Source organism: Mesoplodon bidens, assembly GCF_964165515.1.
Source record: "Mesoplodon bidens genome assembly, chromosome: 19".
In the NCBI taxonomy this organism is placed as follows: Eukaryota; Metazoa; Chordata; class Mammalia; order Artiodactyla; family Ziphiidae; genus Mesoplodon; species Mesoplodon bidens.
Window position 1 is genome coordinate 41,274,422 of NC_138179.1, and position 25,643 is coordinate 41,300,064.

The following is a 25,643-nucleotide window of genomic DNA, read 5'->3' on the forward strand; positions in this document are numbered from 1 at the left end:
TGCATGCGGGCTTTCTCTAGTTGCGACGAGCAGAGGCTGCTCTTCATTGCGGTGCTCAGGCTTCTCATTACAGTGGCTTCTCGTTGCGGAGCACAGGCTCTAGGCACGCGGGTTTCAGTAGTTGTGGCACGCAGGCTCAGTAGTTGTGGCTCGCGGGCTCTAGAGCACAGACTCAGTAGTTGTGGAGCACGGGCTTAGTTTCTCCGTGGCATGTGGGATCTTCCTCGACCAGGGCTGGAACCCGTGTCCTCTGCATTGGCAGGTGGATTCCTAACCACTGTACCCCCAGGGAAGCCCGTCAGTAGCTGTTTGTTAATTGGCTGCTGCTGCTGGTGCACCCTGATCCGAGTTGGTTGCTCCCCTGCTCCTGCTGGTGACCCTGAGACCGGGGTCACCAGCACTTGCTGTTGCACCCAATCGCCTGAGTCCTCACCTGCCGCTTTCCTCCCTGTAGCGCAAACCTGAGTGACTCCTACTTCACCAACCGGCAGGACCGCTACGTGTTCTTGCAGGACTGTCCTGAGATTGCGGACTTCTTCACGGAGTTGGTGGACGCGGTGGGGGACGTGTCCCTGCAGTTGCAGGGGGACGACACGGTGCAGGTGGTGGAGGGGATGGTGCATCCTTACAAAGGTAGGGTCCCGGGCTCCTCGGCCTCTTGAGCCTGGGGGTGGTGAGGGTGAGGAGGGTGCGCCTCTGGGGGCCTTGCCATGGGTTTAGGAGACTTGGGTGGCAGAGCCTTGTTCTGCTTTTGTCTTTGGAGCCAGACAGACGTGACTCACTGGCTATCGGTCATGCTCTGCGGGTGAGGGAGCCGCCGGGGAAGGTGGGATTGTGGGCTTCGGGTCTGGGTGCCCGTGGGAGTGAGCCGGGAGCCTGCCCTGCACTTACAGGAAGCGGCCTGCTAAATGGCCACCCCCCTCAGGGCCACCTCCCGTGACTCTGGAGCACAGAGGGTCTGTGGCTCTCGGCTCCATTGAGGTCTGCGGCCTCCTGCCTGGAACGTGAAATGGGAGAGTCCTCGATCCTGCTCACTGGAAACAGGCAAACCCTGGCAGCTAGCATTCCCGGGCTATTTGCATTCCTGTGATTCTTGTGGCCGTGGCTTCCTGGTGGCCTTTAAGGAGGGCTGCTGCTGAATTTGCAACCGTGTCAGCAATGTGGGGAACGGGTTAAACCTAGCCCATGTGAGGAGAAGAGCCAGAAAGGAAGCATCTGAGTGGGGATGTCTGGTGGGAACCCTGTCCCTGGGGCCTGGGGATCTGGGCACTGTGGAGCCAGCCCGTGATCTGTGTGCCTGCCCTGCCTGCTGCCACTACGCCTATGTGCTATAGAGTAGTATGATAATTACTATTATGTTTTAAATTTCAACAATAAAAATTTATGGAAGTCTGTTTTCTCTTTTATTATATGAGTACCTACATAGTGTTCTCAATTTTACCCTCTGGCTCACAGAGCCTGAAATATTTACTGTCTGGCCCGTACAGGAAACACTGGCTGACCCCTGATCTAACTTAACAGGCCTGGCATGAATATGCAGAAAAAAGGGCCCCCATTCGGGGAAGAATTGAGAGTCAGCACGCTCAGAGGGCGTGGGGGGCTGGGCACAGCCGTGTCCGGGACCAGGGCAGCTCAAGAGAAGCAGTGAGTGAGCGGCCCCGGTGGTGGCCGCCGTCGGCTAGGAGGGATCCCCGCAAACAGCAGTCCTTCTCTGGGCTGCTGCCCAGCCCTGGAAGGCACTCGGGCGTGTGCGCCTGTTCCCAGCCCAGAGCGCGTGAAGGGTGACCAGGACAGTCGTGCTGCCCGTCTCTCTCTTGTTGGTCAGCCCTGCCCAAGGCTTGCTATTCTGTCAGTTTTTTCAGAGAATCAACTTCGGACAGTGTTGAAGTTCCCTGTTTTTATATTGTTGTTTTCTTTCTGTTAATTTCTGCTTTATATAATGTCCTTCCTTGTACTGTATTTTTTGGCTTTTCCTGTTGTTTTTCCTTCTAACTTCTTGAGCTGGATGCTTAGCTCATTAACTCTCTTATCATCTAGTGATAGAATTTAGACTCACTTCTTTTCCCCTCATTGTGTCCATGCAGCCACTCGTCACTGGTGTCCGTGTGGAAACAAGGCCCAGAGCTGCCTGTTCACCTCTTGACCCTTGTGGCTCGCTCTCCTGCTCTCTGGTCAGACTTCAGCGTGTCTCTGTCGGACACATGTTCTTTCTGATGTGTAACATGCACGCTAGTCACGGGTGTGCAGCTTATGTGCGTGTTCAGAAGCCCCCTCAGGTCCCTATAGCCAGGCCTGAGCCCCCAGCGTGCCCGCTATCCTGACCACGGTCGCCCTCAACTAGTCTGGCCTGTTTTTGAACTTTTCGTAAGTGGATTGGTAGAGGCCTTTTCATTTCCCCCTGAGTGCAGGCTTCTTGTGGCAAGACCCTTTTCCGGGCATTTCTGTCCACAGGGGAGCCTCACATGGGCCTGGTGTCTTGTGCTCAATCGAGATGTGTTTGGTGAAGGATCAGTTGTGGCATCTGTGCTTGCCTGTCACGTGCCATGTGGTGTGTCTCCCATGCTGAATGGGAGTCCAGAGCCTCCCTTCTCTGCTCCTGACTCCCCTTTGCCATGTCTCCCTCTAGGTGACCGGGCTGCGTATTGCAAGGCAGCCAATAAGAGGGTTATGGATGTGATCAACTCAGCCAGGACCCGCCAGCAGATGCTGCATGCCCAGACCTTCCACAGCAACTCCCTCTTAACCCAGGAAGACGCAGCAGCTGCTGGAGACCGGAGGCCAGCCCCAGACACCTGGATTTACCCATTGATCCAGATGAAGCCCTTTGAGATTCAGATAGATGAGATTGTCACTGAGACCCTGCTGACAGAGGCCGAGCGAGGCGCTAAGGTCTACCTCACCACCGGCTACTTCAACCTGACCCAGGCCTACATGGACCTGGTCTTGGGCACGCGAGCCGAGTACCAGATCCTGCTGGCCTCGCCGGAGGTGAACGGCTTCTTCGGGGCCAAGGGGGTGGCAGGTGCCATCCCGGCCGCCTACGTGCACATTGAGCGGCAGTTCTACAGTGAGGTGTGCAGCCTGGGGCAGCAGGAGCGGGTCCAGCTGCAGGAGTACTGGCGGAGGGGCTGGACGTTTCATGCCAAAGGTACGTGGCAGCCGGCTGGCCAGAGGACGGCCCCCATGCGGGACAGCCGGGGGATGGGCCAGTTGGCCCGCTTGTTAGCGCCCGTGGTGCCGGTGCCTGCCTGGTAGAGCCCTGCCCCTTCCCCTGTCTGTCTGCATGACAGCCCTGCGGGCGCGTCACAATCATCGCATTTATGTGCATTTCAGTTATGCAAGATCTCTTCCCCAAGCTTATAAACTCAGATCATTTGGGGGGCTGTTTTAAAAAATGTACACGTAAGCTCCCCCCTCAGGTAGATGAAAAGGCACGTGCTTTAGTCTTTCTGTGATCATCTGAGTTCTCCCGCATTGGCCCTGCCCTTCTTGGGGACAGAGGATTCGTTAGGGATCATTCATTTGGCATCAGACAGCCCACTTTTTCAGTCCCTTCCTCACCAGTCCTGTTTTTTCCCCTATGTGCCAAACCTTTGTGTGTGTTTTTTTTAATAGTTGAGAAAACTGAGGCTATCTACTTAGAATGTTTATATGTACAGGACTGCCCCAGGATGGGTCAGAGTGTGAATTGCATATCGTAATGGTCTCTCTTGCACAGTTGTGTGCATCCGTGGAGCAGCCCACATGTGGCACAATCCCAGGGGATAGCCACGATGTGAACAAACGGGTTTAGAACCCTGTGCCTTCTCCATGCCGAGGGCACCTGCCTCTCGAGTGTGACTGCTCCTTTCTGTGCTCCGGGAGACCCCATGGCCAACTCGGTTAGTCCTGTGTCTAAAGGAATAGTGGACAGCGTGGGGACCCCAAGCCCCGACTGAAGTGCCTGGCTTTCCTGACTTCTTGCTGGTGGTTCAGAGACCCATTTTGCTCCTGCGCTGGTCCTGGGGGCTTCCAGAGAGCCTGAGCGAGGCGGGAGGGGGATGGTGTTGTCACGGCCACTCATCTGTGTTGTTTAGACTTGAGGTCACTTTGAACCCTCAGGTTGGACTCTTGTTTCCTTAAACCATTGGTTTCCATCTGGAGGTATGCTAGGAAATCCCCCCAGGCCACCCTAGGTCTCCTGGGTCCAGCCCTCTGGGATTGGGTGGTTTCCACTTGCTACTGTGAGGCCTGCGTGCCTGCTCGGGCAGGTGGCACTGTCTGGTGTGGGAAGTGAGCTCTGCCATTGTACCGATCCTAGATGTGTCATGGGCTAAGCCCGGCCGGTAGTTAGGTGCCTCCGGGCAGGCAGGTCAGCCCATGGGGGTGTGGAAGGTATTTTAGGATTGGCTCTGTTACTTCTGAGAATAACAGTGGTGCCTGGGGTGGGGTAGTGGAGACAGAGAGCTGGATAGTGGGAGGAGCTTTGAGCTCTGAGGGGACCTGTGTGCCTGGCGAGCTGCGCAGAGGCACATCGAGAGCGCTCACTCCTCGTCTGCCCTGTGGCTGGGTCGGTGCGGGGGGTCCCTTGTCACTTTGGGGCCCCCAGCGTAGCCTGGCCCATCAGTTCTGAGTGTGCTGTGGGTTATTTCCGTGAAGCTGCGCTGATAAACGTGCAGTGACTCCCCAGTTACCGTTGAAACAGAAACACCCAACCGGCTTTTCCAGTGTGTCTCGCCTTTTCCCGGACTGGCGTGATCCAGCCGCTCCCTCCTGCCGCACGCCCGCCCGCCTGGGTGGAGCCCTGCCACCTGGCAGCTGGCTTAGTGGGGAAGGCCAGGAATCCCAGGGTGTGTGCAGTAGAGGGGGAGGGGGAGAGCACGACGGGGCATGTGGAGAGGGGCTTCTGCGCAGAAGACACCTCACCCTAACAGCAGGAGCCAAAGGTCAGACCACTCAGCGCTGAAATGAGAGGCCAGGCCCTTCCCTGCTTAGTGGCTGTGCTCGGTAGTGGGGGGTCTTAAGTCAGCCCCCCTTTCTGGCTCATCTCTTGATGGTCACTTCCCCCAAAGCAACCTAGGACAAGGAGCAGGCAGCGCAGGTGGCGCTGGATTTGGACTGTGGAGTGGTGGACCAGCTACTGATTGCCTGCCCTGTGCAGGGGCCATGCTGGGTGCAAGCGGTGTGTCTGCATTTGGGCCCCGGAAAATTCTTCCCCATGGCTGAGTAGCCTATACTACAGTTCCCTTCCCCGGGCTCCTGCAGGGCAGGCCGGGGCTGATCGCGGCCTTTCCTGCTCCCAGAAGCCCTTGGGCGATGAGGGGGAATGGGGACACTGTGTTCCTCCTTCCAGATCCTTGCCCTCTGAGAGTCAGGCACCCCCAGGCTCTGGGTCCTGACTATGTGTTGAACCTGCTGGTGGCCTCGTGTGGGGCGATGCAGGAAAGCTGCGCTCGGTCCAGGCCTGTGGACGCTGGCAGGCGGGGTGGAGAGAAACAGCCTTCTCGTGGGCAACGGCCACACTGGTCCACGGGTGCTAGTGGATAGCAGTGCAGTCTGGTGACGGGAGGCCCCGAGGGCTGGGGTGTACTCTTTGTTGTTTTCTGCTCACCGAGTGTCGCCAGGAACATGGAGCAGGGGTGCGTGCTCGGCTGGAGCAGCGCTGGCTCTGCCCAGTGGCCTGAGCGGAGGCCGCCTTACTGACTACTCTGTTGATTCCTAGCAGACTTGAATATATATCCCATTTTAATAAGTTGAGCTGCTTCAAAGAACCAGAGGGACCTTCCACTCTTTAAAGGCATGTACTAGAGACCCCTTTGGCAATGTGGTCCCATCTGGTTAGTTTTTATTTGGAGTTTTGCAAAGGGCGCGTATTTGATATGCCAAGGAGACCTTGGGTAAGCATGATGTGGTGGAGAGGTTACCAGGATGGGAGTCTCGAAGCCTGGTTCTCAGCCCAAATTTGCCTTTGGCACAAGTGGAGGGACCAGGTTCAACTTCCGTGTCAACTGGGGCGATGGCTTTGGATTGTACTCAGGAGGGAATGGTGACATGCATGCGTTGGAGTTTCTGTGAAATGACCATGCGGTTCATGGGCGAGGAGTGGAGTCCCAGGGGTGGTGGCGGGGACGCCGTGCGTGGCGTTGGAGGGCTGGGGCCCCTGGCGAGGAGAGCCATCGTCCTCACCTATAGCTTTGTTGCTGATCTCCCTGTGGCTCAGTGAAAGGCGACACTGAACCCGAAAGTCTTATTACCAGCATCTGCTTGGCCTCAGGAGGGCTTTGGGGGTGTGGGAGGGTAGGGGTCCACCTTCGACATCCGTCAGTTGGCAGCTCTTCTGGTTGATGGTTTGTCAGCTTCCTGTTGCCCGGCCTTCGTTCCTCACCTGGTGGGTGAGGTCGGACAGGGTTCTGGGAGTGGGGGAGCATTCCGACCTAATGGGGAGCACCACCAGCTTAGCTGGAGTTTAAAGACTTAGTTTTTTTAGATCAGTGTTAGGTGCACAGCAAAACTGAGAGGAAGGTACGGAGAGTTCCTGTGTTCTCCCTGCCCCCCAACACATGTACAGCCCCCCCACTACATTTATTATAATTGATGAACCCGCAGAGACGCGTGATTGTCACCCCGAGTCCACAGTTTACATCAGCATTCATCTTGGTGGTGTACGTTCTGTGGGTTTGGACAAATGTACAGAGTAGTTTAGTTTCGCTACCCTAAAATCCCTGTGCTCTTTGTTTGTTTGTTTGTTTTTTAATAAATTTATTTTACTTGTTTATTTTTGGCTGTGTTGGGTCTTCGTTGCTGCGCATGGGCTTTCTGTAGTTGCGGTGAGTGGGGGCTACCCTTCGTTGCTGCATGCGGGCTTCTCGTTGTGGTGGCTTCTCTCATTGCGGAGCACGGGCTCTAGGCGCGCGAGCTTCAGTAGTTATGGCCCGTGGGCTCAGTAGTTGTGGCATGCAGGCTCTAGAGCGCAGGCTCAGTAGTTGTGGCGCACGGGCTTAGTTGCTCTGCGGCATGTGGGATCTTCCCGGACCAGGGCTCATACCTGTGTCCCCTGCATTGGCGGGTGGGTTGTTAACCCCTGTGCCACCAGGGGACACCCCCGCTCTGTGTTCTTGTGCTCTGCCTATCTCCCCCCCCACCCCCAGCCTCCGCCCTGCGCAACCGTAGATTTTTTTTTTATTGTCTCCATAGTTTTGCTGTTTCCAGAATATTATATAGTTGGAATCATACAGCCTGAAGCCTTTTCAGATGGGCTTCTTTCACTTGCCATGCATTGAAGTTTCCTCCACGTCTATTCATGGCTTGATAGGTCATTTCTTCTTAGCGCTGAATGTATTCCATTGTATGGATGGACCACAGTTTATCCTCTCGCTTACTGAACAACATCTCAGTTGCTTCCAGGGGTTCCCCTTTTAAACTTGGTCCTGGTTGAGAGTAGGGTACAGGGGACCAGAAGCAGGATGGCTGTGTCAGAGGTTGTGCGTGCTGTGTCTACCTTGTGCCGATGAACTAACCTCTTTAGGGCTTGGAGAGGCAGCAACTTCAGGGGAGTCTGAGTGAGTATGAAGTGAGGCAAACCTAGCTTTCTGCTCCATGGAGAGGAGGGGGCTGAGAGGTGGTGTATGCACCATCACGGGATTTCTTGCTGTGAGAGCAAGGGCCACATCCATGCTGGGGGACGTGGGCTCTGCCTGCTGTTGAGATGTTGACTTTGATTTCGTCTGGATGCAATATTCCAGCATTAACAGCACGATGTGTGTGGCGAGGGCGGGGCAGGGCCACTGGATTAAGAGATTTCTGGCTCCTGCTGACAGAGGAACCTGTTAATGATTGTGAGAATTGTCACTATTTTTACTGCCTTCCCGATAGGCCACTTGGCATGGCGCCCAAAGGTGAACTTGTAGTGAGAACCAGGGCAGCTCCACCCTGTTTGTGGGGCCCACGTGAGGCAGTTCTCACCTGGGGATGGGGGTGTGCCTGGGCCAGTGCTGCTCACCTTGGACCGAGCAGGCACCAGCCTCCGGGCCTCTTGGAGTGTTTTGGTTCTGTTCTGGCCTCAGAATAGGTGATGCTTATTCATTCATCTGAGGTTAGGACTGTGATGTCTTCTGTTCCCTCTTGTTTTTACAGGGATCTGAGAGCCCTCTGAAATTTACTGCAGAATATTGTGGGGGGAGGAGAGGGAGGGGTGCATAATTTTGAATTTTTCGTGGAGAGATGCTCAAAGAAGGTCTCTAACCTGAAATGTTCACGTGCTCCTGCTGTAGAACCTCAAGGCCTTTTTATACTTAATCATTTGTTGGAAGAGGTGTTTTTTTTTTTTTCTTTTTTGGTACGCGGGCCTCTCACTGCTGTGGCCCCTCCCATTGCAGAGCACAGGCTCCAGATGCGCATGCTCAGCGGCCATGGCTCACGGGCCCAGCCGCTCCGCGGCATGTGGGATCTTCCCAGACCGGGGCACGAACCCGTGTCCCCTGCATTGGCAGGCGGACTCTCAACCACTGCGCCACCAGGGAAGCCCCGGAAGAGGTGTTTTTTGTGTGTTTTTTTTGCGGTACGCGGGCCTCTCACTGTTGTGGTCTCTCCCGTTGCGGAGCACAGGCTCCGGACGTGCAGGCTCAGTGGCCATGGCTCCCGGGCCCAGCCGCTCCGCGGCATGTGGGATCTTCCCGGACTGGGGCACGAACCCGTGTCCCCTGCATAGGCAGGCGGACTCTCAACCACTGCGCCACCAGGGAAGCCCTGGAAGAGGTGTTTTTATCCACATTTTATTTATTTTGTTCAAACAAGTATTTATTGAGGGCCTGCTATGTGCCAGGCAGCATTCAGGGCATTGGGGATAAATCACTGGGGACTAGACTAACTCCCTGCCCTCATAAGGTGTAGGTTACTGGGAAGCAGATAATAAGTGGATGAATCTATCCAAATACAATGTCAGGTCGTGGAAAGGGCTTTGAAGAAGACCAGAGCAGGCGGGGGCTCCAGGTGAATGACGGTCTGTTAGATGGGGGTCAGGGAGGGCCTCTCTGAGGAGGTGACACTGAGCAGAGACCCCCGGGCAGGAGAGGTCTGGGCAGAGGGAACAGAAGCGTGGAGCCCCGAGGCTACAGTAGGCTTGAAGGACACCCCCTGGGCCAGGGTGGTCAGAGTGGAGGATGGGCACTGAGGTTGGAAGGGGCTTGGAGGCCAGGGTGAGCCAGGGCTGCAGGCAGCCTGGGAGTATCTGGTTTACCCTTCAGCATGATGCTGGGACTGTGAAGGACCGTCGGCGCGAGCAGAGCGGAAGCAGGTGTCTCTCTCCCTAAAGAGGAGGCCAGGGCGTGGGGCAGGATGTCTCATTGCAGAGCTGGGAGGCAGCGGAAGTTGTTGGCCTCCAAGTCCAGTCATCTCTGTACCCACGGCATGCTCCCTTTGTGGTGAGACCCGCTGTCCCCGGTGCTGAAGTTCAGTGCCCGCCCCCCCTACCACCCACCTCCGCAAAGGCACTTTCTCCCCCGCTGTGCTGTCCTTGCTGCTGCAGAGTCTCTCCCTGATCCACTGGTTCCAGGAATGCTGGAGGTGGTGGGCCCAAAGGTCGGGCCCTGGGATGAGGACTTGGGGCTTGATAACAGGTTTATGGCCAGGCTGGGAAGTGCTGTGTTTCCCGACAGTGAGTCCCTGCCCGGCAGTCTCACCCTTTGTGTGTGTGTGTTCACCCCGACATCCTGAGTGGCGTGTGTGTCTGGCTGGAGGTTCTGACGGCTCGGGAGCTCCAAAGGGCCTTTTGTGGGGGGGGTGCGCTCCCCTCCCTGAGTGAGAGTCTCCCAGTTGTCTCTAGGGCACAGACCAATAGCTGAAAACTCCTGACTTGGTGATCTTCTATCTAGAAGGACTCTTGTTCATAGCAGCCCCCCTGTCCCGGGCTCTCTGAGGCTGTGGGCATCGTGTGGAGCTGCTGGTGGCACCACGTGGCATCCCCCTCTGGCTTCCCACGCTGCACTAAGCCCCGCCCCATCACGGCACGCCAAAGGGTGGCCGTTGTGCCATTTATGGTCTTTATTTTCTTTTTGATGGAGAAAGACCGTGCAAATGAGTCCACAGGGGAGGTTGGTTGGGTGATTGCAGGCCTCACCAAAGTGGTCAGTAGGTAAAAAAGCACTGCCTCTTTAATCCAAGCACTCACCTGAAGTCCACCCTGGGCCAGAGCAGAAAGAAGCTGAGGGAGGCAGAGGTGGCAGGGAAGAGAGAAAAGAGAAGAAGTAGGTGTGTGTGTCATACATGACCAACAGGGTCGATGCCGCCCCACGGAGCCGAGACTGGTTCTCGGGGAGCGTGCTGGAAAAGTCTTCAGCGGGGCTAAAAAGCTCCTTCAGGGATCAGGAATGAAAACAGGTTGAGAAGCAGTGGTCCATACTGGGGAGCTGCGGGCCAGGCTGAGATGGGCTGCCTGCCTCTGATGGCTGACCCATAGGTTGCCTTGAGAGGGAGTGGTCTGCGTTTAGGCAGATTTTACAAATAAGTACGTGTAAGACCAGGCCCTTCCCACCTTCCCTGCCAGACCCTGTGGTCTGGGAGCCTTGGAGGGACACAGGGTCATGGTGGCAAGTGATTTACACCAGCCTAATCCCACGTCACCCATGTGGGTGTTGGGCCTCCCTAGTCCTGGCTCTCACCTGTCCCCTCTCTGAGTGGGCTTGGGCAAGCCAGCTGGACAGGTAGCACCAAGCAGACCCAGTGTCTTTTTTTTTTTTTGCGGTACGCGGGCCTCTCACTGTTGTGGCCTCTCCCGTTGTGGAGCACAGACTCTGGACGCGCAGGCTCAGCGGCCATGGCTCACAGGCCCAGCCGCTCCGCGGCATGTGGGATCTTCCCGGACCGGGGCACGAACCCGTGTCCCCTGCATCGGCAGGCGGACTCTCAACCACTGCGCCACCAGGGAAGCCCCCCAGTGTCTTTAAGGGGCCAATCTTGGCATCAGAAGAGTTGGAACAGGGAATTCCCCGGTAGTCCAATGGTTAGGACTCCAAGGTTCCACTGCAGGGGGCACGGGTTTGATCCCTGGTTGGGGAACTAAGATCCTGCAAGCCGCGTGGTGCAGCCAAAAAAAATATATGAAATAATAAAATACATTGAATAAAAGAAGAGTTGGAACAGTAACAACAGGTGGAGATCTCGCCTTGTCCCGCCCAGCCCTGGGCTTATGGAGGGCTGGGGCGGGGCGGCTGAGCCTAGTGCAGATGGAGGGCCTTTACTGCAGAGGAGGAGGCTCGGACCTCCCTGGGCATCTGGAGCAGAGTGCCAGGGCCAGCCTGCCCACTGCGTGGTCTGGCCACGTGCTAAGGTGAGCCACACGGTTGCTTACATGCAGCGGCCCAGCGGAGCGGGCTGCAGTTGATCGAACGATACACACGGGCAAGCAGTGGCTTTGATGTGGCCCCTGCGTGTGTGTGTGTTGGGGGGGTGGCAGACGTATTACAGGAACAGGCAGCAGAGAGTCATCACCTCTTACCCAAGACGTTCTTGGAAATGCTCCTGGTCTGAGTGAGAATTAGGAAATGGCCTTCTATTTTAGGAGTGTGGTGTGTGTTACATGTTGTTGATTTGCTTGTGTTGCTCCTGCGTGCCTGTGTGCCCTTTGAAAGGGTCATGTTGGCAGGGGAGAGACCCGTGGTGGTGGGAGGGTGCGAGGAGGCCGGCCCTGTGCGGGGTGGCCTGCAGAGAAGCCTGGGACTGACGTGGCCACACTGGGTGTCCTGGCCTGGGCGCTCTTGGTGCAGCGTGGAGGGAAAGATAGAGGCCAGATGCAAGCCTGGGCTCGCCGTAGGAGGAAGGAAGTCTGGGCAGCAGATGTCCTTGAGAGGTTAGGTTTGGGGAATAGTCTTTTTAGGAGAAGTAGTCCTTATGGGGCCTGGAACTCGGAGGGGATGGAATGGGGTGCAAAGCAGAGGACCTGCCTGCTGTGTTTCAGGTGACATGTAAGATTCTGAGAGAATCCACCACCTCCATTACAGAGATGTCGCCGTGGTGTCAGAGATGGCGAGTTCCCAGTGCTGGGGGAGGGTGGCGGGCAAGGCAGGAGCCACTACCACATGGCTGCTCACAGCGAGCCCTGCTTTTTCCTCTGTCTGTGGTATTAACTGGCTCATTTTCTAGCAAAAAAGGGGGAAGCAGTGTTCTCTGGGGTGGGACTGAAACGGACAGGGCCTCCCAGGTTCTCTCGTGCGCTGGCGTCTCGTGACCTCTCGTCTGTCTGTTTGGCCTAAAGCCCCGAGCCCCCAGCAGGCTCGTTTCTGGCGCCCTGGTGGGCTTCGCAGTCAGCAGTCCGAGCGAGGGAGAGTCGAGTGGCCCTGGGGAGGCAGGGCCCAGCTCGTCTTCAGGTAGATGCAGCAGTGGAGTAACCTGAGCTCTGTTTTCAGGCTGGGGCTCTATCGGCTGTCCCCCGCCCCAAAACCCTCTTAAAGGGCCCGTGCTGGGCTGCTCCTCCCCTTGCAGGGACCCTTAATAGCTCGGTCAGACCCAGGCTCCACCTTAAGAGATTTGGGACAAAATCCCATAGGAGCCCAGACATCGAGAGCTCTGACTCAGGGGCCCACGGAGTGCTCCTCTGGCAGGAGGTGGGAGCTGGACCAGTCCCCTCGCTTCTCTGCCCTCTGCTCTTGCAAGGGTTTTGGTGGGGGCATCCTCACGCCAGTTCTAGGAGGAAGGACAGATGCCCTCCACCCCACAGGCTGCTTACGGCCTGCTTTGCCATGTAACCCGCTCTTAAACCCAGTCCTTTGTCACCCCGTAACCGCCCCACGTCTGCTGGCTTGGGTGAAAGCATCTCTGTTCCCGAGCCCACAGGTCAGCTGGCTTCTTTCCTGAGAAGCAGGTGTGACCTGAGCTCTGCTGGGCCGCTTTCCCTCCGGGCCTGCGGAAGGACATGGGAGGCTGGATGGTGGCCAGGACGCGACTGAGGCAGTTCAGAGAGCAGGGATTAGAGGTCCTGCGCTCTCTGGGAGGGGCTCTGGTAGCATCGCGGGGTGGGTGGGGGTGAGAACAGAGCCTGAGCACGGGCATCACCAGGGTCCTTTTAAGAACCCACTTCTCGCCCTGTCGGGAAAAGAGGCCACAGCGTGCCATGCGGTGGAAAGGGGAGCCGTCCCAGTGAGCGTCCCTAGTGCCGGGCTGCCCCGCAGACACTGCGGTCCCTGCGCCTCCTGGCAGCACCCTGGGCTGGGCAGACGTGGCCCCCGCTTAGCCCATCCCCTCGGTGTCTTGTTCACGCAAACCCCGTGGGGGGCTGCTTTCCCCTTAGGTTGGAGCGCGACTGGAGAGGCTGTGGCAGCTGCTGTGCTCACTTCCTGTCTGCACGTCTCCTTTTCCCTGCAGGCCTCTGGCTGTACCTGGCAGGGAGCAGCCTGCCCTGTCTCACGTTGATTGGCTCTCCTAATTTTGGGTACAGGTCAGTTCACCGGGACCTGGAGGCCCAGATCGCCATTGTGACGGAGAGCCGGGCCCTGCAGCAGCAGCTTCACCAGGTTGGTTGGGGCAGGTGGGACCTCCCCGGGGGGGTGGGGGCGGCATAGCTGGGTGCCAGGTCCCCGAGGGCTGCCTCTGCCGTCATCTCCTGCCGGGGGCTGAGCAGAGTGGGAAAGAACCGGGGTCCTCTCGCGTGTCCTGGTGGCCGGTCCTGAGGGACACCGGCCGCGGGGCTGTCCTTTGAAGCCCGGGCCCTTCTGCCTCCAGCCCGGGGCTCGCTCTTGCCCTGTAGGGGCTCCCCCCCGCCACCCCTTACATCCTGGAGGACATTTTCTTTCCCTGCACGGGAAGAGAACACTGTTCTCACTGGCATGTGAATACAGCGCTGGTTCCCAACCTCTTCTGAGACTGCGGATCAACTATGAGAGGGGGTAAGGAGCCAGGGTTACACAGGACCTGGGTCCGTTAGGGAAGAGCCTCAGGCGGCCTCGGTCATTTCTGATGAAGACCCTCCCCAGGAGGTGCTTCAGAGCCGGGGGAGGGAGAGGCAGGAGGCAGGGTTGCCACCCAGGCGGAAGGGGCACGCAGGGAGCCAGCATCTCTGCACGTGGAGACAGAGAGCCCGGAAGAAAGAGCCAAACCTTAGAATGAACTTAGAGGCCCGTGCAGGCAGAGGTGGTTCATGGGGAGCTGAGCCGTCGCGAGCGCCCTGACAGTCCCGCTCACAGATTTCTGTCTGTGCCCTTGAGTCGGCATGCACGATCCTGTTGCGCTGAGAACTTGAATTCTATTTATTTTAGTTCAGATTGTTTCACTTGGTAATGATCTGGTTTGGGATTGACCTACAGAGGAGATAGATGGTGGAGGGACTGCTCAGAGGTGTGCCTGGCCAGGCGCAGGGGCCCCTCGTGGCATGTTTGTGGGGGCCGGTGGTGGGCGGGACGCAGTGGAAGGCCGTGGCTGCCTCGCCTCCTGCCCGTGTCGTGGGACGGAGGTTGGGCGAGGCAGGCCCCTGTTTCCAAGGTGTCTTGGAATTTCTGTGTTGTTTTTGTCACGCTCCTAGTTGTAATGGGATTTCTTTCCTTACAGTTACGAGAGGGGAAGGCAGGCATTTTTCTTGAGAGCGGGGACCTGGAGCCCGAGAGAGCACAGAACTTGCCTTGTCCGGCTCGGTGGGCGCGTTACGTGGCCCACCAAGGACCTCCCGCTCCCCTGGGAAGAGACTTCCCGGCACGGCTCACGGGAGAGCGGCCCCTTCTTCTGAGGTGGGGCTGGAGAGTCCCGGGGGACGGGACCCTGAGCCTCTGCTGCCGGCTGCTGGAAACCCACGGTCAGGTCGGGGAGGGGGTACAGGGGAGAGCGCCCTTTGCTCCCCGGGATAGGAACGTGGCAGTGACTCCCCAAGGGGCAGCGGTCTCGGCCTCCTTTCGTGATGGTCTTTCTGTTTAAAGTCGAGAATAACTGAAAGTTAGTGCTTCTGTGTGAATCTTCGCATTTGAGCACCTGCAGCAGTGCTGATGAACTTTCGAGAATGCAAGCACAGCCCCTGTGTATGTGAAACCTAGATGATCCTTTGGGCTCACAAATTTGTGACCTTGACAACAAAGCCTTTCCAGGAAGGTGCCAGCTTCCCTCCTGAGTCATGGGAATGTAGATAACACTGCCGTAGGCCAGCCCTCAGCCCTCAGAAGCGTATAGACTGAGTTAAGCTTTTATTCTTGTGTTTGGGAACTACTGTTGCGAAATTGTTGGAGCCTTTGTTGATGGACGAGGAAATGGTAACTGCCTTGTTCCCTGGGATCTCCTCCTGCGATCTGGGAATCTTGTCAGTGACTGAGTGGGGCCTTGGTGCCGGGAAGGGCTTCACGACCAAGGCCGAGAGGAAGTGGCAGCGGTCGGGCTCTGGGTGGCCAGCGGGAGAATCTGATCTCCTCAGCAGATCACAGATGCTATGGTGAGGCTTCCAGCAAATGACCGAGGAGGTTCCAATAGGGGCCGGCCGGCCTCAGAGCGGGCTGGGTTGAGAGGAACAGTGGGGTCTCCTGGACTTTCGCCTCGGTTGCTGAGAGCCGGGTTTCCTCAGACGGTAGCGAGTGGTCAGTGTGAACGTGGCCTCTGGCGAGGACCAGGTCTCTGTGGGTCTGGGCTGATTTGGGGGAGCAAGTCTCTGCCCAGGGTCCCGGTGCTGGCCGCTCTCCCCCACTTCCTGAGTAAGGGGACTGAACCCACATCCTGGATCTTGAGAAAAGCTAGGCCGGTTGTGGTCAGGAGCTGCTTTCCCAAATGACATATTTGGGATATTTTGTTTTTCTTCCCAAACCTGAATCCCAGCGGCTTTTGATGGTGGGAGGGTGGCAGTTCATGCCACTGCAGTCCTTCCTTTCTTTAGAGGCACGTTGATTTCTGTGCCTTTGAAATGCAAAACTGCATTTCTGGATAACTCCGCCTATGTATTGATATACTGGGACTAAAGCCACCCTCTGGAGAGGCCCACACGATGCCCAGTGCTGGGACTGCCCAGCCCCACAACCCTCCCCGAGCCCAGAAAAGTCCCCGAAACCCCGGCTGCCCGGGTCCCTGCTCTCAGAAGCTGCCTCTGGAGTCCTCCTGGGGATCCAGGGAAGGGCCCTGTTCATGTCACACTGGGCACCGGAGTGGGGAGATATTTTTATCCGAATCCGAAGTCCCTCCCTTCACTTAGTACGTACAATAAAAACTGAAAGCTTCCTGGTTTTGTTCAGAGGACACGGTTTACCACTTGTGACCTAAGAAAGACTCCCTTGAACAGCATTGTAACCTTGACTAGCTCACTTCCTTCTCCATCCCCGTGTGGAGTCTGTGAGGAAACTTAAGTGTTTCTGGTAATTTAATTGAAATCTTGGCTGTGTATTCATTGGAAAACATAAAGCTGGAGCCGGGTCTTTGGAGACTTCTGCAAAGCAGCCCCCCGAGACCGAGGCTGGCTCCTCCATGAGGCCCATCCAGCCGTGGTCAGCAGGCGGCCGGCAAAGCCTGCTCAGACCTGAAGCGCCAGGGACCCCGGCCCTGGGAGTACCACTCACAAGGGAGTGAGCGCAAAAACTGTGCAGGAAGATGTGAAGTCGGGCACTACATTTCCCCAGCCCGTGACGGGAAGAGCTGTGGACAGATTCTGTAATGTCCAGGAGGGCGCGGTGTCCTTCATCCCCTGTCCTCCCTGGGTCAGAGGAGTTTGCCAGGGACGTGGCTTCCATTCCTGCGTCCAGCTCCCAGTGGGATGGTGCGGTGGCATCCACTGTCCCCTTGGGGCTCCTGGTCCCGCAGTGGACAGGGTGTTTGCAAAGCCAGCGTTGGGGGATCCTCACCATAGTGTGGGTAAAGTCAGTATTTTATAGATTAAAGGGACACAAGGTTCAGAGAGGGATGTCACCACTCCTGGTGGTGGACACAGAATCACATCCCCTGACTGCTGCCTTTTGCCCTTTGAAAGCTTCGATACCTTATTAGGGAAACACAGCACTTGTAGGGTGTAATGTTTTAAAAAGAGACAGTTTCTCCTCTCAAAGATTCTAAACACAATTTCAGACGAGGCTTATATCAGTGTTTTTTAACCTGTTTTTAAATATGTAAGTAATAGTCGTTCATTGTAAGAATCGAGAAAAGTTACAGGACGCTATAACCCTTTCATCCAGAGAGAGTCACTGAAATCGCTTTGATTGCTCCTGTCTGTCTTGTTCTGTGTGCATATGGAGAGGTGTAACTTGTTTTTTTCTTCTTAACGAAAGTAGGATTATATTGTGTATGTTAACTCATATCCAGTGTCTTTCACTTAATATATTTGCACTTTCCCGTATGGTTAAGTAAATGTTTTTCTAGAGTATGATTATCTTATGGTGAATGCTGATTTGTCATGTGGGTTTATTATATTTAATTAGCTGGTTGGTGGACATTTAGGGGGTTTCCAGGTTTTCTCTGTCATAAATGTTGGTGTGATAAATATCAGTACACAAAAATCTTAGTGCGTAGTTATTTTCTTGGGATAAACTCTTGCAAGTGGAGCTTTTTAAGGCTTTTGGTACTTGTTGCCAAATTGCTCTACAGACAGATGATTCGCGCCCCCTTTCCATTCATTCCATCAGCAGTGTCCGAGAGTGCCTGTTCCCTCGGCCTTCATCAGCAGAGGGCGATGATGTTACAAAACAACTCTTTGCCAGTTTGAGAGAAGAAAAAACTGTGTCTCATTTAAAGAAAATCTCATTATTTTAATGGGCACTACCTCATTTAGTGAGGGCGAACTTTTAAATATTTTTTCCACCAGCTGTATTTCTTCAACTCTGAATTGCCTGTCCCACACACGTCTTGCTTGGTCTTAAAAATTGAAACACACTGGCTTCTTGGCTTTTCTAAGGACTGTGTACAGGGGCGACCTGCGCTGGGGCCCCCATGGAGCCCCTGGGCCGGCAGGCTGCGTCACCTGGTGCTGGAGCCGACCCCTCACTCCTGTTTGTTCCTCTTCCCCAGGAGCAGGAGCAGCTCTACCTGAGGTCGGGCGTGGTGTCCTCTGCCACCTTTGAGCAGCCGAGCCGGCAGGTGAAGCTGTGGGTGAAGATGGTGACTCCGCTGATTAAGAACTTCTTCTGAGAACAGCAGGTACTGACTACCGGGCCGGCCCAGTGCGGTTTCCCAGGGGGTCACTAGGGGGACGGGGGCTCCCCCCAGTGGGGGTCCCCGGGGCCTCTCGCAGGGACTCCAGGGCCCTTTCGTCCTTTCTTGGTTACATGTCCAGGGGTGTACGTCTGGGCTCGTGGGTGGGTGTGGAGGTTTTGGAAGCCTGGTGCTAAGTGAGGCAGCCCTTTTACCTTCTGCCACGTCCTGGGGCTGTGGTGCGGTCAGCATCGTGGGGCCCGCTTACGCTCTCCCGTCCCCGGGGGCCGGAGGCGGCCCTGGCGTGAGGGCCTGGTGGCCACCGGGTACAGAGGTAGATTCTGCGCCCCCTCCTCACTGCTGCGCACGCCGTCCCGAAGGCAGTGGGAGCGGAGGGGCAGCGCTCGCTCTTGGTCGGGAGCGTCCTGGCTGGCCGCCCTGGGCCGCCGCAGCGGCCGGCGTGAGAGGCCCCGGGGTTGCTGCCTCAGCTCCCGGACACGTCTGTGACGTGCGCTTGCGGAGACGAGATGCTGTCGTGCCGGCAGCTGGTAGCAGGACGTGCTCCGCCTGCCCAGGAGCCTCCCCCTAGCGGCCGGGCCTCTGGCCGTGTCCACGGGAGGACGAGACGAGGCCTCACCTGAGCTGCCCGCCGGCCGGGGTGCAGCTGCTGTCGGAGGTGGGGTCTCTCCTGAGTCACCCTGTGGGTTCCAGATCACTTTAGACCCTGACCTCCCCCCGTGTGGCCCCAGATGGGATCAGTCTCCCGGGTGAGATGTTCTGGGCCGGACTTTGCTGGTCCAGCCCACGCTAGGGGGTGGGGGGGGATGGGAATGGGTGGGCCTTTGGCCTGTGGGGAAGGGAGAGAGGAGGCGGGAGGACAAGGATAAAGGATTGAGCGGCCGAGCGTCGTCCGCGTTGGCACTGTGTGCGGCCCGCGGCCCCTGCGGCCTGGTACCATGGTTCTCTTTTCAGCCCCACTTTTTTTTTTTTTTTTTTTTTTTTTTTTTTTTTTTGCGGTAGGCGGGCCTCTCACTGTTGTGGCCTCTCCCCTTGCAGAGCACAGGCTCCGGACGCGCAGGCTCAGCAGCCATGGCTCACGGGCCTAGCCGCTCTGCGGCATGTGGGATCTTCCCAGACCGGGGCACGAACCTGTGTCCCCTGCATTGGCAGGCGGACTCTCAACCACTGCGCCACCAGGGAAGCCCAGCCCCACTTTTAAAAAATTTTATTGGTTTCATTTTTTTCTCAGCATTTTAATTACTTTAAATTTCATTCAGATAACCTGCGAATTTAGAGTAAAACCGACAGGCCAGCAAGATGCAGCGGCCCTTCCTTCCCCCTAGCAGCCACTTGTGACTCTTTTACCTGCTCCTTCTGGTATCTACCCGTGTGCTCCTGCGCCGCCCCCAGTGTCTCCAGGAGCAGATTTCAGAACCTCCCTGCCCAGTCCCCAGACCTTCAGGTCCTTGAACCTTGCCCAGAGAGAAGGCCTCGCGGCCCCAGGGCATGGCAGCTCATCCTTGGGGCCGGGGGCAGCAGACGGGATTCCATCCCTGCCCATCTGCTCTGGAGGCAGCCTCTCGTCTCCCTCCAAAGGGCTGGTGGCTCCGATGGGTCGCGTTCGTCCGTGGGTCCTGGGCGGCCGTGGCTGGCCTCGCCCGCGCCACCTTGCTGTGTGCGTGGGGCGCCGGCGCCAGGGGGCACCCCGTTAGACAGCGCGCCACAGCCCCTCCCCTGGGCCTGGGCAGATCTGCAGGCTGTCGTGGTGGGGAGTCGGGTGGAGCAGTGGCCACGCCACGCTGCCCGGGGGCAGCAGCACATCAGTGAACACTGTTTGCCTCCAAACCAGTTATTAGATCGTCCTGTGGGACAGGGAGAGGAGGGAAGCCAAAGGAATGTGCCTGTGCCGGGGCACTGGGTTTCTGTTTGGAGAGAGGCTTTCAGTAAACAGTGTTTGCATTCCTGCAGATGCTGTGGGGCCAGAGCGAGCATTGTGCCGTGCCACGGCTCGGCTTGAGCAATCCGCGGCTGCCCCCTTTGCGAGCTGCTCGCTTTGTTTCTGCAGGTTGCCTTTGGGATGGTCCTGGGCGGGGCCCTCCCTCTTCCCCCGGGCACTCGCCCCAGCCAGGGCCCCTACCCTTCCACCCACCAGGACTGCTGCAGGCGTCACGGCACCTTTAGACGCAGCATAGCTTTTGTCCCAGCCTCTGTCTCCCCAAGGCTGGATTGCAGCTCCAAGCAAGGTGAATCATCTTTCGCAAAGTTCGAAGAGAATTTTGTCATCTACCCACAATGTGTAGAGTGTGGAATAAATGTTTTATTTCAGGCTTTAGGCAAAACTGGAAAATCTCCCCATTTTGTGCTTATTACCAGGGATTAAAATGAGTTGCCTGGTGGCCACTGGCAGTTTTATGTCCTCCAGCAGAGTGGTGGCTCTCCTGGCCCTCCAGCCTGGGCACAAAGGGCTACAGTGACCCCTCCTGGCCAGCAGAGGTGGTTGCCCGGTGGCCAGGCTCTGGGGCCAGGACTCCTGCCTTCCAAAGGGGTGGAGTCTCTAGGCCCCAGGAAGGGAGGATTTGAGGGGCATTTTTCCTTCTCCCTCTTAGCCCCACCAGGCCCCAGGATTGTTGTAAATTATTGGCCTTGGAGTTAGGGCTTCTAGGACCTCTTCTTCACCCATGGATTGGGTGAATACTTGGAAAAAAGTTTTCACAAAACTACTTCAGCATCAAGTTGAACTTAGAGGGAGGCCAGGTGTGGGGGGGTGTGGCGGGGTGGTGCTTGCTTTACTCTGCTTTGAAGCTAGAAAACACCGAGGTGCCAGCCTATGGGCCCCCGCTGGAGTCTGTGGGCCCTGCTAGCTGCCTTCCTGTACCCCTGGTTTTCTAGTTCATCATCGTCTCATTTTGTCTGCACCCATTACCTAGGTCCGTCAGATGGGGGCCTGTCCCTGCTGGCGTGCGTGCGTGCGTGCGTGCGTGTGTGTGTGTGTGTACACACCACCTCTCCTTAGCCCTGTCGCCCGTGCCCTGGCCTCCCTGTGCCCACTGCGGCACTGCAGCGCTCAGCCCTGGGGCGCAGTGCCTGCAGATGGAAGTCAGGGTGTCTTGGCTGCTGAGCACCTGTCCCTCTTCTGCTGACTTGGGCTTTGTTTGTTCTTCATTTTCTAATTCTAATTAATTCCTAGATGGTGGGTTAGGTTGTTTGAGATTTTTCTTGTTTTGAGGTGGGCCTGTATCGCTATGAACTTCCCTCTTAGAACTGGTTTTGCTGCATCCCATAGATGTTGGAAAGTTGTGTTTTTATTTTTGTTTGTCTGGAAGTATTTTCTGATTTCCTTTTTGATTTCTTCATTAACCCATTGGTTTTTTTTTTTTTTTTGGTAGCATGTTGTTTAGTCTCCGTGTGTATGTATTTTTCCATTTTTCTTCCTAGAATTGCTTTCTAGTTTTATACTGTTGTGGTTGGAAAAAAATGCTTGATATAATTTCTGTACTCTTAAATCTGTCAAGTCTTGTTTTGTGGCCTAGCACATGATCCATCCTGGTGAATGTTCCATGTGCACTTGAAAAGAATGTGTATTCTTCTGCTTTTGGATGGAATGTGCTCTAGTTATCTATTAAGTCCAACTGACCTAATATGTCATTTGAGACTACTGTTTCCTTATTGACTTTCTGGATGATCTGTCCATTGATTTAAAGGGGTGTTAAAGTCCCATGCTATTTGCTGTTATTGTCAGTTTCTCCCTTTACATCTGTTAATATTTGCCTTATACATTTAGGTGCTTCTATATTAGGTGCATATATGTTTAATGAACGTTATATTGTCTTCTTGTATTGATCCTTTTATTGTTACATAATGCCCTTCTTTGCCTACTATTGTAGACTTTGTTTTAAAGTCTACTTTGTCTGGTGGCAGGAAGTGAGAACTGATGCGGGGGAGAGGGGAGGGAGACAAAAGACAACGAACATGCTGCCCAGAACTAAGAGGAGACGACCATTTATCGCAACCTCCCAGGACACAGACATGTGTTTAAAGTGGTCCCTCCTGTTCCCAGCAGTTTCAGAAAGTGGGCAGTTGACAGGGAAGCACTTGAGCTGTATGGAAATGGCCCCTCCGTGGAATAGTTTGCTTTTCAGAATTCTGGGGCAGGGAGGCGGCATTACCATAATCGAAGGAGGTTTTCTTGCTTGAGAGAAGGAATAGTGCTTTAGGGGACAGTGCCTGTGGCAGTGGCTGCTCCTGTTTGTATGGGAATGGAACACCCTGGCCCTTAGTGGTGGGTGTTTGCAGGTAGCATCAGGCAAGGGTGTGACTGCCTCCAGCTCTAACCCTACATGCCACCGGTGGGAAAAGATAAACCCAACTGACCCTGTGGGAAGTCAGGATTTGGGGGTTTGGTTCCTGGGATGCTCCCCTGGCTGCTGGGAATTGGGGCCTCACCCCCAAGCCTGTGCCAGGCCCCTGGTGGCCATCAGGCCGGCTCAAGTGAATCAGACAAACCTGGCTAAGTGGCTTCATTGTTTTAATCCAATCCACACCGCCTCTCCCAGGCTGCCCTCCACCCTCTGGCTAGTCTAGATGTGCATGGTTATAAAGTGCCTCGATTATTTAGGAGAACAAAAAAGCAATCATCAGTTCCTGTGAAAGTAAGTGATAGTTGCAAGGCTGAGTTCCTAACTGTAAATTTGAAGTTGCGGTCAGTACCTGGCCCTGGGCAGCATGGGCCTCGCGGCGGGACTCGGGGCTCCAGCTAGACCTGTAGGAGCAGCGCCACGGCTGCCAGGATCCACTTTGCTGCCTTCTCTTTGGTCTTCAGGTTAAAGGTCCAGACGTAGGTGGGGCCGCGGATGCGTGTTTTGTACACGGGACACTCATAGATGTTCTTGGTCTCCATGCGGTCCACAGGGATGGCCTTGATGAAGATAACGGGCATGGCCGGCGTCAGCTCTTTCAGCCGCGCTTCGGCGATGACTCCCGTCTGGGTGTCCCAGCGAGCTCCTGCAGGGACAGCACGGCCGAGGGTCAGGGTGGCCCAGGGTGAGGTGACTGGTTCCCAGTTCCCATCTGTCGTGCTGGCAGTGGGGGAGGGGAGGGGCCTGGCTTGCACCCGCACCCCTGCAGAGATAGGCCAGGTGCCAGGGCCTGGACTGCACAGGAATTGTTGCAGGGGGCGCTGTAGGCAGAGGACGGGGTGGGGGTCGTGTGCACGGCGTGACTGCCTGTGTGTCTCGCTGTGCACCTCTGAGGGACAGATCAGCCCTAAAGCGCTGGGCTCCATTGTCTACGTGCGTGGTGGTTTCAGAGCCTCCTGTGTCAGCCTTGTTCATTTCAGTGGCAGGAAATCATAACAACTCTAGCTGAAAATGACAGACTAAAGCTCCCTGCTTCCCCCCCATGTAGGGACTGTCCTATGTGTACCTGCACAGTATAAATATGTATATGCACACAGAACTGTTATTGCCTTGAACCAGACTTATTTCTACTCACCCTATTTAATGATGCTTACATTTCCTGTCTGTAATTCCAAAATAAACGGTTGCTGCTGTGCTTGTCTTGGGTGATGTGGGCACGGGGAGGGGGTAAAGGGGTGACATCAGTCGCTAAGGAGGGTGGGGGAGTCGCTGGCACTCAACTCAGAGTGGGCCTGCCATCCAGTCCTGTCTGACCTTGCCAGGTGCAGGACAGGGGTGACGTGGGCGGAACTGAATGAGTGCCAGCCTCGCCCCCCACCCCCACCCCCGCTGCTGGGACCTGGCCATGGGATGGCCTCGCACTGGGCTCAGGGGAGGGGGCCAGCCGGGCCTCCCTGCCCTAGAACCTGTGCCTTGGAGTTGCGGTGGTTGGACAGTAGCCCCGACAGAGGTGGGCTCCTGGACCCTCACCCCCAGAACATATGCCTGTCCTGGGCTCCAGGGCTGAGCTCCTTATGGCCTCAAAACGGGGGCTCAGGTCTGCGGACGAGCCTGCACCGCAGCAGAGCCAAGCAGAGACCAGCGCGTGGTTGGGCTCCTCAGGCCACTGTGAGCCCACGTGCCCCCGGTGCTTCCCCTGCCAGTGCCCGTTACCTTCCATGAAGAGCCCGTACACGTAGGAGCCCTCCCGGGGGGGCGCGGTCATGTCCTCCCGGTTCTTCTTGGTCACCTCCACAGACAGACACATCTTGTCCAGTGGCCACTCGTTCTTCCTGGCCATGGACTGCATGATGGCCGTGAGGAAGGACTGCGGGTTGAAGAAGCCAGCCAGCCACACGGTGGTAGGCAGTGTGAAGTCCGTCGTCCAGGCCTCGAGCTCCTGCAGGGGACGGGAGCGGGGCCGTGCTAGAGCCTCCCCGCCTCTGCACAGAGGACGGCCGCCTGCCCGAGACGCCCTTCACGGTCTGGACGGGGAGAGCAGGGTCCAGGAGCAGGGCTCACGATTGAGGATTTGGGTCTGAAAGAGGCTGCTGCTCTCTTTCTCCCCCAGGAGGTGGCTCCCCTGACGGGTGTCCCTGGAGCCTCCTGAGCTCTGCTGGGAGGGCCTCTGCACCTGCGGCCACAGAAGCAGCTCTTGCTTCGCGCTCGCCCTTTTCTCCTTTGGGGAGGAAGTTCCTGTGTTGTCGGGCCTGCGTGCTCGTGGTGTGGCCCAGGCCCTTCCGGCTGTGCTCCGACCAAGACCAGGCCAGCAGGGGCCTCCAGGCCTCTGACGGGGATGCATGTTCCCCCCCACCACCCAGCCTCACTCCTCAGGCCCTGGGGGCAGGTTTGCTGAGCGTCAGGCCAGCGGCTCCCCCAGAAGCCTGTCCTTACCCTGATGCGGAGCAGCAGGTCGGCGTACCAGGCCGCCAGGCCCATCCTTGAGGGGTAGGCCCGGGCCATCCACGAGTCGGGCACAGTGTCATAGAACAGAGCCGTGGACAGGTCTTCCATGTCGGTCGTGATGGTCAGTTCTCCCTGAGGGATACGCAGACAGGGGTGCTGGGGCGCTCGGCACAGACGCAGACCCGGTCAGTCCTATGCCTTGTTTCACCTGCTCTCAGGTGGGCGAGCACCCCCGCCCCGTGTCGTGAGTTGATGTGGGTCTGTGCAGTGCCCCTGCAGATGCCCTGAGGGGCCCACTCCTTCAGACTGGGGAACTCGAGGTGCCGCCCTCCCCCAGTGGCCTGGGGCTTGTTGGTCTTGCGGCCAAGGGAAGTCAGCCTGCGGTGGCCAGCCCGTGTCCCAAGTCACACCCCAGGTCCTGCCACCCCCGTTTTTACCTTCAGCCCCAGGTTCAGTTCCTTCAGTGAGCGGCGCATTTCGTTGGTCAGGATGTTCATTCTCTCACATTCTTGGAAGGCGACAACCACGTAGGGGGTCTTCTCGGCAGCCTTGGCCATGATCTCGGCCATGTTGAAGGTCTCCGGGATCTTCTCCAGGATCTCATCCAGCATGGCCTTCACCTGGAAGCCAGCCCCCAGCCAGCCCATGTCACTGTGCCCGCACCCCCAGCCCTCCCCCAGCGCCAGGGCCTGGGTGCTGCCCCGACGTTCAGCTCCGAGCCCAGGAGCAAGGCAGGCGGAGTTGCCAGAAAAATGGGATCACGGAGGTGCAGCCTCGCGTTTGATCAGGGGAAGGTAA

At 56.7% G+C, this 25,643-nt stretch overlaps 2 protein-coding genes across 9 annotated transcripts in view; one reads left to right on the top strand and one right to left on the bottom strand.

The window, feature by feature from the left end:
• Positions 1-25,643, top strand: part of PGS1 (phosphatidylglycerophosphate synthase 1) — a 57,040-nt gene that overhangs the window by 27,847 nt on the left and 3,550 nt on the right. For 3 of the 7 annotated variants that reach the window (XM_081218826.1, XM_081218822.1, XM_081218824.1), the window contains 4 exons: positions 455-633; positions 2,627-3,148; positions 13,333-13,481; positions 17,923-18,051. In XM_081218826.1, the coding sequence (XP_081074952.1) occupies positions 455-633; positions 2,627-3,148; positions 13,333-13,481; positions 17,923-18,042 (970 nt within the window). In that variant the 3' untranslated portion in view covers positions 18,043-18,051. Of the gene's footprint in view, positions 1-454; positions 634-2,626; positions 3,149-13,332; positions 13,482-17,922; positions 18,052-22,953; positions 23,091-25,643 lie in introns of those variants that run through there. The other 4 variants (XM_081218823.1, XR_014013957.1, XM_081218825.1 and 1 more) reach the window with 4 other exon arrangements.
• DNAH17 (dynein axonemal heavy chain 17) overlaps positions 20,853-25,643 on the bottom strand; it is a gene marked incomplete at its 5' end in the record, with an annotated part of 111,890 nt that continues 107,099 nt past the window's right edge. For both annotated transcript variants that reach the window (XM_081218821.1, XM_081218820.1), the window contains 4 exons: positions 20,853-23,046; positions 24,114-24,339; positions 24,834-24,977; positions 25,283-25,465. In XM_081218821.1, the coding sequence (XP_081074947.1) occupies positions 22,799-23,046; positions 24,114-24,339; positions 24,834-24,977; positions 25,283-25,465 (801 nt within the window). In that variant the 3' untranslated portion in view covers positions 20,853-22,798. The remainder of the gene's footprint in view (positions 23,047-24,113; positions 24,340-24,833; positions 24,978-25,282; positions 25,466-25,643) is intronic.